The 19947-nt window shown below is 37.1% G+C and overlaps 1 protein-coding gene across 2 annotated transcripts in view; it reads right to left on the bottom strand.

Moving 5' to 3' along the window:
* PREX2 (phosphatidylinositol-3,4,5-trisphosphate dependent Rac exchange factor 2) overlaps positions 1 to 19947 on the bottom strand; it is a 172753-nt gene that overhangs the window by 43825 nt on the left and 108981 nt on the right. For both annotated transcript variants that reach the window (XM_418285.8, XM_040691246.1), the window contains exons 28-34: positions 18487 to 18569; positions 18043 to 18133; positions 16433 to 16561; positions 10701 to 10742; positions 8138 to 8355; positions 4594 to 4696; positions 1575 to 1718 (exon numbers count right to left, since the gene is read on the bottom strand). In XM_418285.8, coding sequence (XP_418285.5) covers positions 1575 to 1718; positions 4594 to 4696; positions 8138 to 8355; positions 10701 to 10742; positions 16433 to 16561; positions 18043 to 18133; positions 18487 to 18569 — 810 coding nt within the window. The remainder of the gene's footprint in view (positions 1 to 1574; positions 1719 to 4593; positions 4697 to 8137; positions 8356 to 10700; positions 10743 to 16432; positions 16562 to 18042; positions 18134 to 18486; positions 18570 to 19947) is intronic.

The following is a 19947-nucleotide window of genomic DNA, read 5'->3' as shown; positions in this document are numbered from 1 at the left end:
GAAATAGCACAGCTGTTTTAAGGGTGGAAAGCAAGAAGTAAACTTCACAAAGAAACTCAAAGAAGATTTCTATATTCCTAGCTAATAAATTTCAATTAAAGACAGGGATCCACTTAGTGTGATGGCAGTTCATTCAAATCTCACAGGAAAAAGGTAAAAAATAGAATCTCAGTACACTCATTAATGAGAGGGAAAAAAGAGTAATTTAAAAACTAGTATGTAACTTCTTATCCAAGACTTCTTATTCTTCGAGTCTAATAGACTATTTTGAAGGAGAACTCTCAGAAATTAAAGAAATTTGGTATGAAAGAGATAGGAGAAAACTTTTACATTACTGAAAATTAACAAAGAGATGTGATATTTCAATGAATCTTTGCCCTTTCGTTTCAGCTCATTACAAAGACACTATTATAAAGATTCAAAATATTTGGGACCTCTGAAACAGAAAGGGAAAAATTTCTGCAAAATAAATTCTGCGGCACACTGAATCCTTGCCCCCCTTCTCTGAATCTAAATGAATAGGTATTTCCAAGATTTCATCTGAACGAAGGCAATTTCCATTCTCTTTCATGTGCTTTTTTGTCTGCTCTACTGAAATGTGTCTGACGCTCATTGTTCTCCTTTCCCCATATGACTGAACTCAATCTATTAAAAGAAATCTACTGAAGTCTATCCTCTTTACTTCATTTAAAAATCAGACTCCAGGGATCTCACTTAAGAAAAATCATGTTTTATATGTACAGTAAATTCTGCTATCTCTTCATGTATCTTACTGTTCATTATTTCCTTTTACATTCTTCTTACCAGAAACCAAACCCTCCATGAAATCCTCATTTGTGTATCTGACTTCTGCCTGTTCTACATAGACCCTGGAAGCCTTTCTTAAGGTACAGAGCACTGTAAGCTCCTTCTGAAATGAAACGGCAGCTCAAGGCAATCAGCACCTTGCATTTACTATTTCACTGAATCAAATTCCATGTTCCTGATGACTGTAATGACACTGCAGCTAATGCAGGCTGCCTGCAATTTATGAACAGCATGAGCATCAGTACCTCCATTCATCACTTCAGTAATGTCTGCAGTGTCATAGATACGAAAGCCTGAAAAGGTTATTTAACACTTCATAACATTTTAAAGAGAGAGAATTCTCAGAGGATAACAATTTAGTCTTTGTATATGAAGTAATATGAAAAGCCTACTATAATATTTGGAATGCAAAACACTTAACAGCAAGTTTCATGTTCAGACTACCATCCACTAACATCCACAAAGAACAAAACAATATTAATGAAAGAGCATTCATTTTTGGTATTAGAATAATATTAGAACAATAATAATTACAAAATTAGAAACACATATCCACACATTTATGTTTTTTATCACAAATCTCAGCAGTTCTTAAATTCACATTTTAATTCTTTGCTTTCAGTAAATGCCCAAATTGAACACATATTTAAATAGAAGAACTATGCCCTTACAGTTACAAATGATTTAAGTTACGGTAAGTAGGGTTTTAAAGAGACTTAAGTATTATTTGCAAGAATCGGAAAAAAAAAAAAAAAAAATCAAGTTACCTTGTGAAAAAAGTACCGGGTGGATTTTAAATCCTCCTCCATTCTTCAGTCTTTGAGGAAGCTGTTCAAAATGGTAACTATCAAGGTAGAAGTAAACCTTCAGAGTTTGTCGGCTTCCTTCTGCTTGGTATGTGATTGGGACATCTGAAAACATAGCCAGTGCTAGTGCTCCATTAAAAACAATCACACATCCTTTTCCAGAAACTTTTGCACCCCAAATTCATATGGTTAGATCAAAATCACTACAAATAAAATAAGTATGTGCGGTATTTTACATCATACTTAATCCTGCTCTGGTCACTTTTGGCTCATCCATTTTCAGAAAGTAGAAAAACAACATAAATCCATCTTTGCCCTGCTGCCAGCGGCAGCAAAAATACTGAGCAAATACAGATGGCAGCAGTCTACACTGAATTCTCTGAAAATCAGAAGAAATGTGTATGTACAGCACATGGTTTGAAATCACTAGAAGGATGGTTTGAGTTTCTTGAGCCATATTTCACAGACACAGTGAACATTTTTCACTATTTTGGTAATAAAATACACTTTTATTGATCATACAGAATCATAGTAGAAAAAAATACTGTCGTTGAAAGTTCCTTGTTTTCTGAAACTACAGTAAAGATTGTGGTAGCAGCATTAAAGCTAAAAGGAAATACAGTTTGTTACACCCATAGAGCACATGTACTTTGTGTTCCTCTCTATTTTAGCACAGACACTTCAGCCAGAAGACATAGCAAAAGAAGGTTATCAGGAGTAGTCAGCATCAATTCACCAAGGGGAAAATCATGCTTGATCAATCTGGTAGCCTTCTGTGATGTTATGACTGGCTGGGTAGATAAAAGGAGAGCAGTGGTTGTTATCTGCCTTGACTTCAGCAAGGCTTTTAAACTGTCTCCTATAACACATCCTCATAGATAAGCTTATGAAACGTGGGATAGATGAGCAGTCAGTGAAGTGAACTGAGAACTGGCTGACTGGTAGAGCTCAGGGGGTTGTGATCAGAGCTGTAGAGTCTAACTGGGGGCCTGTAGGGTCAGTGCTAGGTCTCGTTCTGTTTAACATATACATCAATGACCTGGATGGAGGGATAGAGTGCACCTCAGCAAATTTGCTGATGATACAAAACTGTAAGCACTGGGTGGAAAAGAACCTTATGACGTTTGACAGTGCCGAGTGTAGAGTCCTACACCCAGGAAGGAATAACTGCATGCAGCAGTACAGATTAGAGGCTGACCTGCTGGAAAGGAACTCTGTAGAGAAGGAGCTGGGTGTCCTGGCGGACAACAAGTTGGCTGTGAGCCAGCAGTGTGCCCTTGTGGCCAAGAAGGCCAATGGAATCCTGGGGTACACTAAAAAGAACGCAGCCAGCAGATTAAGGGAGGTGATCCTACCCCTCTACTCTGCCCTGGTGAGGCCACATCTGGAGTACTGTGTCAAGTTCTGTGGTCCTCAATTCAAAAAGGACAGGGAACTTCTATCAAGAGACCAGTGGAGGGCCACAAAGTTCATTAGGGGCCTGGAGCATCTCCCTTCTGAGGAAAGACTGAGAGACTTGGGACTGTTTAGCCTGGAGAAGAGACAGCTGGGATGGGATCTTATCAACAGTTTTAACTATCTAATGGGTGGGTGTCAAGTGGATGGGGTCATGCTATCTTCAGTGGAATGCAGCAACAGGACAAGGAGCAATGGGCACAAACTGGAACGCAGGAAATTCCATCTGAACAGGAAGAAAAACAACTTTACTTTCAGGGACACAGAGACACTGCAACAGGCTGCCCAGAGCAGTTGCAGAGTCTCCTCTGGAGATACTGAAAACCCGCCTGGATGCTCTCCTGTGTGACCTATTGTAGGGAACCTGCTTCAGCAGAGGGTTAGACGAGACCTCCTGAGGTACCTTCCAACCCCTACGATTCAGTAACTCTGTGAACAGTTTACGGTTAACTCCCCATCAGAAAGCCTTCTCAAAACTCCAGTTCCATGTTGTTACCCAGCTTGGCAAGGCTTTGTTTAAAAAAGTCTCAAACAATCTCAGAGCAGGACCTTACTTGACTTAGAGAGAAGTAAAAATGGTCTTACATTAGCCACTTCCTACCTGGCTACCAGAGTTGCAACTCATGGGTATGGGTGTGTTTAGGAAATCTTCAGAGCACAGGAACCCCTCACTAGCTTTGTGGAAGAGCTTTGTTTCTTTGGTTTTGTTTATTGCAGAATTTCTCTTACGTGTGGTCTCAATCCAGCAACGGAATTGTTTCAGAAAAGTTTGAAGTTAGGTAGACATGCTTTCCTCCCTTCCCAGGGGAGTTTGTTGTTTTGTTGTGGGTTTTTCTGTTTTTTGTTTGTTTGTTTTGTTTTTTAACTCACTACATAAAATTCACTGCAGAAAAATCTCTACTTACTGAAAAACATGAAGGAGTGGCTGAAAATGAGTGAAGGGTATAACAAAAACAGCAGTCTAGTTGGGTAAGTATTGGAAGGAAGAGTTCTTGTCTGTCTCCATCACCAGGTCTCAGAGGAACTTTCTCGTAAGATTTAAAGCTACTCTGACAGTATTTGCTGTCTCTTAAGGAACTCTTTCTTTTGAGATCCACTTTGTCTACAAGAGTAGCTGAATAACATTAAAATGAAATGCTTTTAATGCTTCTCCATCTTATCTTAGTTGCATTTGTTTATTAAGGCCTTCAAGCTTCTTTTAAACACTGCTCCTGAAAAAGTTTTTTTTTTTTTTTTTTATTTTCCAGTGACTTTCCTTATGTGGTCATATACTCCCAATGGAAACTTCAAATTAAACAGATACTTCCTCCCTCCAGGTTACTGATATTACCATTTAATGATTCTCCATCATGACTGATGTTAGCTGCATTTCAGGAATTCTTGGACTATTAGGAGAGCTAATTGTCTATAACCCCAAGTTATACAATAGTTTCTGTGCAAGGGAATGTTCTAGGAGATAAAAATGTTAGAAATACAGATAATATTTCTGAACAGCAATACCCAGATATTAATTATAATTACTCACTTGCAACTAGTGGTTCTGGCTCTGACTGTCTGAAGTAAAATGTAACTTTTTCCAAGTCAAACAGTGCAACCAGTGTATCCTCCAGCATGGCTTGTTCATCAGCCTAAAAAGGCAAAATAGAGTGGAACGGTCATTTTGGTCAGATGCTTTCTCTACTAGAAATAGCATGAGAGCAACTGATAAGAATATAAAAAAAGCTACAGAATGTTGCACAACATTTTACTGATGCAGTGCATAAAGTAATTAACTCCTAGATAATGTAAACATAGCTGCTTCTACTGGCACTTTCCCTTTCATTACTAGTCTATAATTAATAAAATAACATTATCATTTCACAATAGTAAATTAACAGGCAATTTACAGCTTACCATTACTCCTTATGGCATTTAATCAAACAATATATAATTATTCTTCACGTAAGACTTCAACATCTTGTCCTTGATACGAAGCCTATCTTGTAAATCAATATAGAGCAAATCTGAGAAATTCCACTTTTTTAGCAATTTGCTTTTAAAAATGCCATTACTTCAGTATTTCATTTATGAAAACTAGACGACAGTTGTCTCCACCCTAACCACCAATAATTGAACCAATAGCTCAGAATGAGTTCAGCTCAGTGATTTGCACCTCCACCTACAAAAACCCAGATGCAAATCAAGCAAATAGGTATGTCAGTGTTGTCATCAGTGTTGTCAGTGTTGTCATTGTCATTCAGTGACACAACACTGAAATATCCAGCCTCGTTTACCAAAAAGCTTTAGGAAATAAATTACTAACTTCTCAGAACAGCTTATTGTATCTTTATAAATAGAAATTAGTCACCTGCAAGGATGGCTATCTTGAGTTAAATATGCAGAACAATTATAGCAGAAATCAATAATCACTTCAAGTAACCCTCTCCTACCACATTAAGCTACCAAGAGCTAAATATAAATCAGAGAAGTTAAATTAGATGCCTACAAGAACAGAAACAGTAGGAAGACAAAGAATAATCAACTACCTGCCTGAAAAACAACAAACTATAGCTTGCTGCATTGTAGAAAGGAAAAAAAAAATATATTTTCCCTTGTATTTATGAAAAAGCATCACTGCTTGAAATATTTTGTTTCTTGGTTCAATTTATGAAGTCTCTGTGGAGAAAGCAATGTTTTACCAGCATAATAGTCCAAAAACCACTCAGTGACTTGGGAAATCACTGCACAACTGTGCATTCTTTACTGAACTCTGGCCACAGTGAGTGTAATTTCCTTCAAATACCACTGTTTAAAATAACAAGGATCATTTGTAAGCAAAACGGTCCTGAGAAAGTAATGAAAATGTTGCCTATAGTTTTCCCTTAGTTAAGAACTGTTATAACTGAAATCCAGAATTTCTATGCAAACACATATACAGAAGAGATTAAATGTAGGAAGTCTCTATGATCTTGAAAGAAAAATCAGAAGTGTTCAGGGATACACAGACAAAAGCTATTTACTGATGACACAACTAAGCATGTGTTAAATCATAAGCATCAGATGAATTTATTCTTACACACTGAGGACAGTCTGGTGCTGAATGGTGCTAAAAAAGCATCCAAGAGAAGACATGAGCATCCCCAGACCATGCTTTCTTCACATATTTCTCATGTAGAGAATAGCCCTTCTGCTTCTCATAGGCACAGCTTTAGCTGTTTTTCAGCCAGAACAACTCATTGTAACACCCTGTCCCATACAAGAACATGCATGTAGCTTGACTGCCTATGAGACTGGTGCTTACACTAGCTCAGGTCTGTGCTCTTCAGCAATACCATAGACTTCATGATTGTAATTTAGAAATATCTTTATTTTTATACAAGGGCTGATCTGACTGTATTTTACTGCTTTGTCCTGCAGCATCAGAGGTTGGTGGTATGGCAGTAGAAGCTGAACCTTCCCACCAATATTCCATCACATGTTGTTGCCATGTGACTGATGGCAGCAGAGGGGTAGTCTGATAAAATGGCATCTAACATGGAAGTGCCTAGGAAGCAAAGGGGTGGAACTGAATTCCTCCATAGAGAGAAAAAGGCACTGACTGACATTCTTCTACATTTGCTGAACACTCATGTTACGCTTCAGTAACAGTGGATGTGAGCACAGTGAGAAGGGTGGTGCGTTTCAGTAGTGGCAACAGCGGATCACCCCTGCTGGTGCAGACTTTTGCAAGTGTGGCATGCAGGCTCTTGTTCATTGCTAGTGAAAATACATAGCTAATGGGGAGTGGGATGAAAAAGAGTTTTGTAGCTGAGAATTTGCTCTATCAAATAGCACTATTGTGCTGTTGTATCTGTTACAATGTCCATGGAAATAGATAGGAGGCATTACTTTTGGAGCAACCTAAGTAAAACTCCTCTGTTTTGAAAGTTTATTGTTGCGTGTAGTCTCCGTTCGCTCATCCGGTGTTCGTCCTCTGTCCACATGTAGGGCTTACTGCTGGGCGAAACCGACCCTTTACCAGGTCGGGGCCAGATGCTCACCCAGACCCCAGGAGTAAGTGAGGCAAATGGCGTTTATTCACTACTAAACACAGCTTATATACATTTTTACCTAGATAACCGTGCTGTCATGTCCCACTCTGATTGGGACATCTCATTAGCAACTTGATGCTGAGACAGAGAAAGAAAAATAACTTTTGATATTAGGAACATTGTTTGTCATTTTTGTGGACTTCTATGCAGTAAGATGTACAAATCTGACACTGGTTTGTGAAGTTTGATCCCACATCCAGTGTTGGTCAATTAAATGAAATGTTGACAGTCACGTTATTAACAGATCTTAAACCTTAACAGTAAGAATAAAAACTATCACAATAGAGCCACATGACAACTATAAAAAGACAGTTAATTTTAAGAAGCTAAACAAGAGTATGAGAAGACTGACACAGACAAGATTCTGCAAACTGCTTTAGAGTTCTTCAGGTTAGCAGGAACAAGTCTAGTGTGAGAGGTAGCTTAAACAGCTGAAGAAGCACTTTGTTTAGCTGGGGATTACAGGACTGTAAAGCTATGTCCTTTTTAAAATTGTGCTGTAAGCCATGGCTCTTTGCCAAGCCTGTGAAGAAATAGCAGACTTTCAATTAACCCAAGAAGCTACGAGGATTTGCCCTGTGCCAGGGGCAACACAGACTAACATATCTAGTCATTCAAAGGTATCCAAAACAGGTATTTCATTTCTGCTGCATTGCTACTTATTGCAAACTCAAATTCTGGTTATCACCTAATACTGCATTCACTGCTAAGGAACAGTGATGACAGCAGTGGGGGAATCGTGGGTACATTCACTATCTGGTAAATTAAAACAAACGTAATACTGTCTTTATGAATAACATATTTCCCATATCACGAACAAACATTTCCCATATCTGCAATTATCTGAATCACAAGCTTCCCAAATAGCACCTAATTAAGTGACAAGCTAAGCACAAAGGATACAGAAAAACACATTTATAACAAAGAGTATTTAACCACGCTCCTGGCGTGGGGAACAAACATTGGCTGTTTGCAAGTCATTTCTGTGAGGGTTCTTACCAGGTTAGGTGACAGCAGTGACTGGAAATGAAGGAGCACACCCGCACTAGCTATCTGTTCCAACCACCTTCTGCTGGCCTCTAGCGTCTCCATTTCATACTCTTTGTTGTTGTCAAACATCTGATTTAAGGCCACCATAAGTTGCTCCGAAAAAGCACAGACTGTGGCCACCAGACTCTGACAGAAGACCATGTCTCGCCTCAGTTGTATCTCGCTATCTGTGATGGATAAAAGCCAAAAGAAGAAAAGCAAAGTAGAGATGGAGCAGAAGATTAATTAACAGTAAAGTAACTGGGATGGATTTTTTTCTTTAAAATAACTTGGTTTTTAGTCCAAGATAATGACAACTTTACAGCCCAATGTTATTCAAGTAAGTAGTACTTTGTGACCAGAACTATCATTTTCCACTTCAAATTTCCATGTATTTCCATCAATTTCATGCACTTTAAATGTTAGAAGGTGATGGATGCGAGTCACATCTCTTTGATGCTGTGGGAAAACCAGGAGGACACAAAAAGCATTTTCTTGATACATGAAAGTAAAAACAAACAGAAGCTCTTAACATGACTGTCATCTCATCAACTTTACAGTGTCCAGCTGTGTACGGCAGAAGAAGAATGTCTGCCATAATTTGCAGACAAGGGGTATAGAAGTGTTGCTAGCAGGATACAATCTTATGAGTATGAAATCTATAAAGGAAGCACAATGCAGTATCACACATCCAGGAAGCAGTAGAAATTTATGCGGTCAAGAAAGTCCATGACAGGTCCCCAGGTAGAAGTCTATGGAATCCTTAGTAGCAGATTTAAAATAGGGTCTAGCTAATCTATCAATTTATTCTGGAGGGCACAGACATCAGGTTAGCTAGAGGTGAAAACAGTTAGAGAAGGAAACACGTTCTCAACAAAGCACAAAATCCTGTTGTTAAATATTCAGTACTTCCTCCTTATTCCAATTCCTCTAAATCTTTAAGTATTTTTTATCATTATAAGCTGTTAGGTTAACGTCAATCACAGAAGGTACAGGTAGACTTAATGTTTCTCATAGTATGAGAGGAAGATTGGATGACAGAGGTCTTTCCAAAGCCTGAGATCTTTCTCCACAATTTAGGTTCCTCTGCTCTAAGAGATTTACCTCTTCTTACACATTTCTTTGGGGCTGGCAATTTAATTGCATAAGTCACAAAACTAATTTTGACCTTTAAAATACACTTTTCTTGGACTACATGTATTTCTGAAAGTTATTCTGTCCCTTTTCCTACCTTTCAATTTCCATTATTAAAATATAACTCCACCATCAGTCTCCCAAGTTGAGCAGAATCCAGTACAAACAGACTTTTCATCCTTAAAAACTCCACTCTCCTCCAGCTTCAGAAATCCCACTGGCTTCTGCATAATCTAAATCTCTCCAATGTCACTGCAGTGCTTAGGGATTTGGGGCCAAAACGCACTCTCTCACCTTGCCTTGCTCAGTGCTATCGCTATTTATCTCACAGCAGCTGATTTTCAGGGCCTTCCTCCGTACTGTCTGCTTCTGAAGCAGCCCTCTTGTTCCTGTGACACCTCATTTCCAAATCTTATCTAATACTACTTGAATATCAGATTCTGCATACAAGAGCACTTCAGGATTTTTTTTCAAAAAAAAAAAAAAATACAAAATAAATTACAGAATTTATGAACTTAAGTAATCGTGTAAATAGGAAAAACAGCTTATAGGAAAAGAATAAAAATCAAGCCTGGGGTGTTTTTCAGGTCATTTCTTATTTTAACTGATCTAAAAAATTATTTTAAAGCTCTTATAAAATTTGGAAGAAATATGAAAAAGAAATATTATACTCCTTTATAAAACTGAATGTCATGAAATCATGAAATAATAACACATTCACATGATGTTGTCAGATGGTTACAACAATCAGCTTCTACAGTGAGCTATGACTGCTTCTTAGTTGCTTATGCACCTACAAATCACACACAATCTTCTGTCATACAGATTATTTCCTAAACACTAATTTAGTTCATGTATTTTTGCAGACAAATATACATACTCTGTGCATTTGAAGCTGTATGAGTTGAAGTTAAAGTAAATCACAGAATTCTGAGAATTCTCTAAAAAAAACAACACGACTGAACAACTATTCTGCACTCCATTATGTTGTCTCAGGTACATAGCATGAGAACGATAAAAGGAAAGGTACAGGTTATAATAGCAAGTCTGGAAAGAGTTGGGAATTAAGTGGAAAAAAAAAAAAGATTGTAAAAAGGGAAGAGCACAAAAGAAGGAAGACAGCAGAAGTACTTTACACAAGCTTAGCAAGCAGCTATTTCACCTGCCAACATTCAAACTGTATAGCCAGAGAATGCGTTCTGCTTAAACACTGAATGCGCAGTGTTTGATGGAATGATTTTAGGAATTGTATCCTTCAGGAATCTTCACTGTAAACACAGGAGTAGCACTGGTTACTATCAGCTTATCATATTTGACATCCTACCCTTTCCTCTATTCTGACAAAACAAACAAACAAACAAAAATTGTCAACGTCACTTCCCAAAATAAGCAAAATTACCTGTATACTCAAGAAGAGCCAAGAGTATCCGCGCCTTCACCTCTTAAAGAAAAAAGAAGAAAGGAAATATATTGAAGTCATCACAGTTAAAGGGATTTTCACCAACTTAATTATGCATTTGAAGTTCTTCCATATAAAAGTAGCTTCCAAGTTCTCGTGTATGCCATCCTATCCTATACCTACAAAACAATATTGTTTCAATTTCACTGCTTTATTTTGGGCTTGATAAAACCAGTAAGCATCAAAAGCACTGACAAAGAGAAAAAAACACATGAAGAAGCAACTCCTGCCTCAGAGTACACATGTACCAAGTGGCCAACGCAAGTCCACATATGAAAAATTTCTGTCTTAAGACTTTGAAAAACAAGACCTGTTTTCATCAATTCCCACAATACTCCAGCTTTCCCCCTTGGTTTCTGGTTACATACATCAACATGAGGATAACCTGACATTTTCGTCTATATTGAAGTATCCAGGAAAAATTAGAAATAGCATTTTCACTTAATTCTCAGTCTTCAGGATATTGTTTTCCTTGTAACATTTGGTTTTGCTTAACAATTTATGAAGTAAAAGGTACGAATTTAACAAACATCATACTGACAAAAACTTTTTTTCCATCTACTTATACTGTTCTAGTAAAAGGAGAAAAAACAGTTTATAAAAAGCAAAATAACCCTTTTCTTTCCCATTTTATTTTTGATTTGTCAAAGTTTTCATGTTGAAGGAAGTGATTCCTCCCATCTATCTGGTACCAGAGTTACCGTAACCTCAGAGAGTGTCAAACTTCCAGCACATCAGTTTTTCTACAGTAACTGCCTGAGGAACATGTCACTATTTCACACGCTTTCACATCTTGCCAGTCTTTCACACGCCAATTCCCTATGCAGTTCTATTCCAAGAATAGGAATGCAAACAGTTGTTATAGGGTATACATACATCTCAGGTGATGGAATTGACAGTATCAACAGCACAGTCAGGACTCTGTGTCTGACCATACCTATTCAAAGCTGGAATCTTCCCTAAAGGTGGTGCTTAATATTTGGTTACTAACCTTAAAAATACCAAAACCTTTCCGGCCTTATCTTCAGCCATACTGTACGCACACTAAGAAAGGAACTAACAATGCCTATGCTTCCAAAATGCCTGCCCACAGAATCTCAAATACAAGAATCAACATTAATGATTACTCCTGAAAATCGCATGGTGAAAAATCTTTGCTTTCTGTCACTTGAGAAATAATTAGAAAGACTAATAACTTCGGATCTCAGACAGCTGAGGTGTACTCCACTGAACATTTAGCTTAGTGACTGAAAATACAATACAGGAAAAAGTATTTTCTATCTGAAGATATTAGAGACATTGAGCCTATTATCTGCAGCTTGTTTTATATGAGATTTGTTGGATCTCCAAATTCAAAAGCATTTGAGGTATCTACAAATAATGATTTCTTGCTTACAGGAAAACTACAGGACACATCAACTTGCCTTTATCATTGCTAGAAGTCTTCTCCATTTCAAAATGTACCCTCAGGCAAGAGAATATTTTTAGGTTATTTGCTTAAGTAGAGACTTACCTGGGGTTAGAAGAGAACCTTGGATGTCTGTCAATCATCTGTTTTTCAATAATTTCCAAATGCTACAGAAGTTTTCAGCCCTTCTTGCTACATGGTATATGGAAAGGAATAACTTTCCAGCAATTTCTCTTTAGATCGTGTGTTACACAACAGAAGATGCTTTCAACATTTTTCCCCCCATCACGCTATTTTGGTCTTTGCTAGAAAAACTTTTGTCTCGAAGGCGACATTTTAGTTTTATTTTGTTTCTCACATATGAAGATATTTTTGAAGTAACACAAAGATTTGTACTTCATGTTTTATTATTTCATTTGAATATATTTTTATGCCTTCAATGACTAAAAGGCTCCTTCACTCCATGCTAAAATAAATGTGACCCATCTCAAAAGAACAGTATTCCCAGTTTAAACTTAAAATTAATTTGTTAGCAAAAAACTTGCACTTCCTCATCAGGTTGTGAGACTAGCTGTCTAGAAATTTGACTTCCTCTAGAACACCTTTTTTAAATATGCTATTTTTATTTAGCAGGGTGGAGAGAAAGAGAGCGAAGGGAAGCATTTACAGAAGCTTAACTTTGCTCTCCTTACACCTTTCTGTTGTTATGCTTCCAGAAGTTCCCTTTCTTCCCATCCATCAAGCTGATTTTCCTGGTTCCTTCTCTAGTCATCCCTCATTTTGTTTTTCCTGTGCTCTGTGATTTCCATGTTGCATATCTCATGTACTTTCAAAATCTTGTACCTACGCTATTTTCTCTCTATTCATCAACCACTGAATTCCTGCTGTGACTACTGCTCTCTTCTGCACAAAAAAAAATGAAGTACTCCATCTTCCAAGATCTGCCTCAGCCAAGAATTTGTCTTCACCTTCTTTGGTATAACAATTTAGTATGGCCAGTCACTCTAAGTGAGAACTTTCATTTTTCCTTAAGTTACTTACCTCCAGATAAATCCTCCTAGTATCTGCATGCTATTTAATCACAGGACTCTTCAAGTCCATCACCCTGATTAGCCTTCCAGGACTCACTTCTACTGCAACCATAGTAAACTCTCTTTCTTTAATTATATGATAGTACAACTGACAAGAGAGAAAGCAATCCCCACGTGTTTTGAAGTTACTCTGAAGGAAGGCTTACTTTTTGTTGTTGTTGTTGTTCCAGTATTAATAAAAAGAAAACAGGTCAAAACAATCAGTCTCTCATCCTCAAGGCATTCTTATGTTTTCCTATTTCTTCATACATATTAAGCAAATCAAATAAAAAGAGTCCCAAGATCTAGGAATTAAACAACTCACTTTCATAAGAATCCCATGTTTCCTTCTGCATTAATTTACTAATCAGTGTAATCTAATACAACATGTCCTGCAAGGCAACAGACGAGTAAGTAAATACATATATATCATAATAGTCTGTGACATATTTCTGAAAATAAAAATGAGTTGGTTTCCAGTACAGAGATGTATTTATTGAAACCACCCATCTTTGCTTTACTTTAGCACTCATCGGTAGTGGTTAAGCAAGTTATTTACAAATATTTTTTCCCCATGGCTTTCTATCTGTGATTTCCTCTGCTTACTTTCTATAGAACCTGATGTAAGAGACAAACACATCTTTTTGATTATTGAAATATCACCCTTTACTTAGGAACAAACGTGAAGATACTTCAGACAGCTTTGAATATCCCAAGACTTTGTTCAACTTGCTCAAAAGAGGCTTAAGCCCATTCAAGCAGTCAAATAAGGCACGTACTTTGTTTCTTCTGAAAAAAGAGGAAAAAAGGCAAATAAGAGGAAAAATGAAAGTTAATTGTTGTACCATGTATTAAGCTTCCAGCCACAAACAGCTCAGAACAGAACTCTTCTGAGTTGTATGTGAGCACAACACATAATGGCAAAAGTAGAAAGGAGAAGAAAAACGCAGATATGAGGGGAAAATTTAGCTGCTATAGCATTTTTAACCTTGCTTTCTGCTCATCTGATTTTAGTTAGATGCAGCTGCTGGTTTTGTCTCACGTTTAATTTATACAAGCCTAAGCCTGTCCAAATGACAGCAGCCTCCAAAACTGCCCGAGGGGCACGTTTCTGCTCTGAATCTTTTCAGCACTGAATTAAATATACCTGTCCAGTCATGCCTTGTAAACTAAGCAATTATTCACTTCCACTCTCCTATTTCTCCTTCACACTATTTGTGCCAAGGAAGCCACCAGAATCTTATGCTTTCAGGTGTCCTTCTCATCACTTGAAGGCCTTGGTTCCTCAGATAGATCGAAATGATGAAGAAGATTTGGATAATGTTCCTCTAGATTCTCAGCATCAAGTATGAGTGGTATAAGCAGGGGGCAGAATAAGAATTAACTAAGAAAAACAAACACAGCAGAAAGCTTTGAAGACTATTAATGGTGAATAAACAGCTTCAGATAATAACTTAAATGTAAAGCAACTTATTTGGTTAAAAAAGATGGCACAGAACCAGTGTTACAAATCTCTGACAAATGCTTAGGTGACATGGATGGAACGGGAGAGCCAAGAATATTTAAAATTGGCAGATAACTTCCAAGACACAGTGATGAGTAAAGATGAGGCAGATTGCACGCTGTCCTTGAACACCACAAGAATAATACCTTTTCATGTTCTGATCTCTGAACCATGCACCATTTACAAGCACAACAATTGCAATAGAGTTAGCAACTATAAATTATTAACAGAGAAAATCTATTTTTCATCCTAGTTTCTGAAACACAAGAAAAATGTCCAGTAAATTTCAAGACTCTTTCTGATAAATATCTCTATTACATTATAGTAGCATTTGAAAAAGGGAAATCTTGTATTATGGAGAGGTGGTAATTCATTTGGACCATGCTGAACTCTCCCATGAAATTCTGTACTAGGCTTAAAACCAAATTCATTTGAATAATCTCAGTCCAATATTAGGGGTATAAGACCAACGTTGAAATTGGTTACTAATTCTATTTATGGGCAAACAATGTATACAAAAGATTGTCAGGCTTCAGAAAATCTTTAGAAGAGGGGCAGTGAAAGACTGTTAAAGATACTTCCGTTCCTCCCAAACTCTGAAAGAAACCACAATTAATATCTGAATATACTTTGATAGAAAATAGAAACAGCTCTTCAGAAAAAAAGTACCAAAAATACTTATTTATTTTTCACTCCATGGCAATCATAATTGAATTAAAACAGTCAGCCCGCTGTGATTGACCCTATAAACAGGAGACATTCTTGTAGTTGTTCTTATAATTTTCTATCCCAGAGTCTGAAAACATGATTATTTCTGATCTGAGAAAAATAAATTAAGATGAGGAGGAGTTTGTTTTGATGGGTTGGTTTCTGGAGGTTTATCTTAGTAAAACTTATCAGAAAGTTCTTTTCCAGTGATCCAACTTTTCACTGTTTCTTAATGGGGCACCATGGAAATTAGCCAAGAAAATGAAAGATAAACATACACACAAATCATTCAAAGTTAGACCTGACACAATTCTTTGCTCCCACATGGACTCCTAGTGCAAAAAGTTCTATAAAGATCATTTGGCTCACTCTTTCTGTTTCACTCTTTCTGTTTCTGTACAAGAAATAAAGCAGAAGCTACAGGTAAGATTTTTTGGTGAGGTAATCCACCTTACTTTCTTATGAAGTCAGGAGACTGCAGGAAACCACAGATCACATTGTTACTTAGTGGCAAAGAAGAGCAGAGCACTAGGTAACTATTAGACAGTGGCGGGAGGGAGGTAAAGGAAGAGCAATAATGGCATCAGATATGATAGACTGAGCAGGTGATAATGATTCCAGAACAATGACAGATAAGAGGAAGAAACAGGCCAAAAGTTATTCTGCAGAGTCTCCATCTTTCCATTTAAGATGGTACAAACAAAGGATTTTAATTTCAAGGAAAACCCCATCTGTCCCATGGAGATGACAAATCAGTCAAACTCCCTGTACTTATCTGAAAACTATCTTCCCTTCAGTATCTAATATCAGTAGAGTAAGCATCAGGCAGCTGAGACATAGACCACTAATCTTGTTACCATAATCACAAAAAAAGTCCTCAAATTCAGGTGTTTAAACAAGCAATTGCATCTTTCCCCTACCCTTTTCCAGTATCTACATCATAAACTGAGTATTTATGCTCTTCCATGCTCTTCCTACTGACCTTCAACAAATTTTCTGATACTCTGGGCAAGACTCCGGACACTGCTGGGAAGGTTCCAAGGGTCTTGCTTAATGTGAAGTCGTAGCCTCTTTGGACAGCTAAGCTTCGGTTCCATCTCCTGCTGAAACTCTATGCAAAAATAAAAACAATATTTTTTCTGTATAAATCTCTTGAGAAAAATCACAGGAAGGCATTATTTCTTTCTAAATTCTTTCACACCACATGAAGGGGTCTTTATATTTAACTCGTTACAGTCAGAGTGACAAGCCTAACAACTGTCTAAGCTCCCCATTTAGTCAAAGGAGAAAGAAAACAGCAATCCAAAAAATGAATCCTTCTGAACCAGATATCTAAGACAGAAGGTGACTGTCTTCATGGAGCAAGAGAGAGCCCAGAACTTTAAGAGGCAAGTGTATGCAAAATTAATCCAATTAGAAAATTAAATTCCAATTAAGACAAAATCATTTATTCTTTGACCTAATCTCTTAAATCATTCAAGTGTCCCTTGTACTGTTTCAGAAGTTCACGAATACCAAGAATAAAACATCCAGCTCCTTGTGACTAATTGAACATTTATTGTATCACTGAAAGGTTAATGTTTTGTTAGTCTGTCACACGCTTAGCCTGAAACACTGAGAAACTTAACTAAGCACAAATGCTCTAGGTTCATTCTCGTAGTCTTGGTCCCAGAATTGGAAATGGAAAAAGAGAAGGAAAGTAAGAGGAAGAGTTTATGCAGACTTCCAAACAAACTCACTGAGTACTTGAGGCTTCAAAAGACCAGGTAATTGGTGTACACTAATTACATTCTGTTGACTTCAGCAGGATTTTGGTGATCTACAGAAGTCAGAGATCTGCTCTCTGGACATTTACAATTAGCTTTCTTCGCAAAAAGGCATGTGGCAGGATCAAATAATCCATAATCAAACCTAGTGCACAGTTATACACAACAATACAACATTCTGCCTCCCATTGACCTTTCTTTTTAATTATTTCTAACTCCTTGCTAAAAGAAGTCCATTGCATTTTTCATCGTAATCTTACAGCTATCACCACTTGCCTATTTATATATTCAGGCTTAGCAACTATGTAAATAGTAGCAGAGTATCTCAAATTACATTGTTGTGGGTTTTTTTAATGAGTAATATTTATGTAAGTACATAAATGGTATAAATATTATTGTGACTAAAAATTTACATTTTCAAACTGTAAATCAACTTCAGAAATAAAATACGTACATAAATGCCTACAAAATAGATTAAAATAGATCAAGAATTGCTTCAAAAGTTGAGACAAATATGTAATAAAGAACCCCTACAAGACACAAATCTGCCTCTTACTTCAAAAAACTCAGCAATTATATAGCCAGTTCAGGATCTACAATTTAAAGGTGACTTTCCAAGAAATATGAAATACATTGTGCAATAAAAGTGTTAGAAACAGGTTTTCCACTAAGTATAAAATCTACTTAAATTTTTCCAAGATCAATTATCACATAATATGGCAAAAATAAGCAAAAATCAGTTTTTTAACATCCAGCTCAAGGAGTACATGGCCACATCCATATAATCGTCAAGCTGCCTTTTGATTCTGATAGATAGGATTGTTACCTTGTAGGCCTCGGCCCGGTGTAAAGTGTTTTGTCTGCTCAAAGGCCCTCATCACGGCTGGTCCTTTCAGAAGACTGACAATTGAATCAACCTGTTGGGATCAAAGTTCTGTGACATAGTTGTTTTCTATAGCAGAGATCTGAAATTCTTTCTTTGAGAAACACAGACTAGAAGAAAACAGCTTTGGTTGCTTTCTTACCTACTAGCTGTAGTTAAAGCTCAGGGCTAGAGAATGTTACTAAATACAAGGGCCTGTTTAATCTGTAGTTTTGGACTATTTACAGAAAAACAGAAGGAGAAAGAGTAAATAGAGTAAATACATACCATCCCAATAAACATTGGAAAGCAAAAGTAAAAAAAAAAAAAAAAAAAAAAATTGCTAGACATTTTAGCTCAAGTATGGATGTTATAATTAAAGAAAAAAAAAAAAAAAACAACTCATACTTGACCAAAAAGATGTTCCAAACAGCTATGGAGCTTGTCTTGTTTATCATGAGAGATTCGAACACTTATGGGAAGCTCATCGCCTGAAAAACATTTTAAAATTAAAAATTGTTTAGAAGGTTCAGCACATTTTCCAAAATATTTATAGCCTGGGTAATCTTTGCACATATACTGATACTTAGGCCTTCAGGACTATGCCCACTGTAGTTCTAGTAAAACACAGTGCATTATTCAGAATCACAGAATGGAATAATTGAATCACCAAGGTTGGAAAAGAGCTCCATGATCATCCAGTCCAACCATCCACCTACCACTAGCATTTCCCCACTAAACCATGTCCCTCAGTACAACATCTAAATGTTTCTTGAACACAATCCCACAGTATGCAATTGTTTTCCCCCTGTAATTTGCATTAGGCACACAGAATAATACAGAAATAGCACTCAGAGAAAGGATAATGTTTAAAATCCAAATGGACATGGATTTAGGCAATATGGTCTAGGTGACCACTTGAACAGTGATTAGACTGGATGATCTTAAGAGGTCCCTTCCAACCTCAGTGATCCAGTGATCAGTACACAAGATTCTTCTGTGCTGGACAACACAGCCCCAGACTAAACAGCAAAGTAGCATGAACCTGTAATAGAGCAGACCACAAAGTCACCAGAAACCACAAAATTTTTATAGGGACTGACTCATGACTCTTCACAATCTTAATGCTCTTACTATAGAAATGGTTCTGATAGTTTGGTACTTAAACAATATAGTAACCAAATCCTGTATTTGATAAAAAGCTTTTAGTGGTACACAGAATATAGTTTTCTAAGACAACGCAAAAGAGGACTCTCCTAGGTCACTGCCCTCAGTCACTTGCACTCTCAGACAACAGGTAATGTGAGCTGAACTCTTTCAAAAACAGTGAAAAATTGAGCTCACAACTGGTTTTCACCCTTGCTGTTACAGTGACAGATAACAAGTAGCTACTTGATAATTTATAACACAAATTTATTCATGGTCAATCTAGACTCATTTTTCTTATGTCAGTGAAACACTTAAATAGCAGTTTTGTCTCCTTGATTTTCTTTTCAGCTCTTTTAGATGTCCTTATAGGCAGCAGTTATAACCTTTCACAAGATTTTATTTGTAACAAACGGAGCACAGTGCCAAAGAACTCCAATCTGAAGTCAGCCACGCTACATTTGGAAGTAGAAAAAAATTAAGTCATTCAGAGAGTGGGAGTTCACTGCGTGGCAGTACCTATCAACATTAACACTGAATCTATGCTTGACACCTATACTTTCAGGTACCTTAAAGCAGTACCTCAAAGTGTTGCTTTGCTAGGTCACATCAGTTTGTCAGTATACTAGGTTGAAGATAAAGATCATTTATTAAAGATAAATGATTTCTTCATCCCTTTTCTCTGTATCTGCCCTCCACTCTTCAAATTCCTTGAAAGTAGCT

Source organism: Gallus gallus, chromosome 2 (genome assembly GCF_016699485.2).
Source record: "Gallus gallus isolate bGalGal1 chromosome 2, bGalGal1.mat.broiler.GRCg7b, whole genome shotgun sequence".
NCBI lineage: Eukaryota > Metazoa > Chordata > Aves > Galliformes > Phasianidae > Gallus > Gallus gallus.
This window is presented reverse-complemented; position numbering and strand designations above follow the sequence as displayed.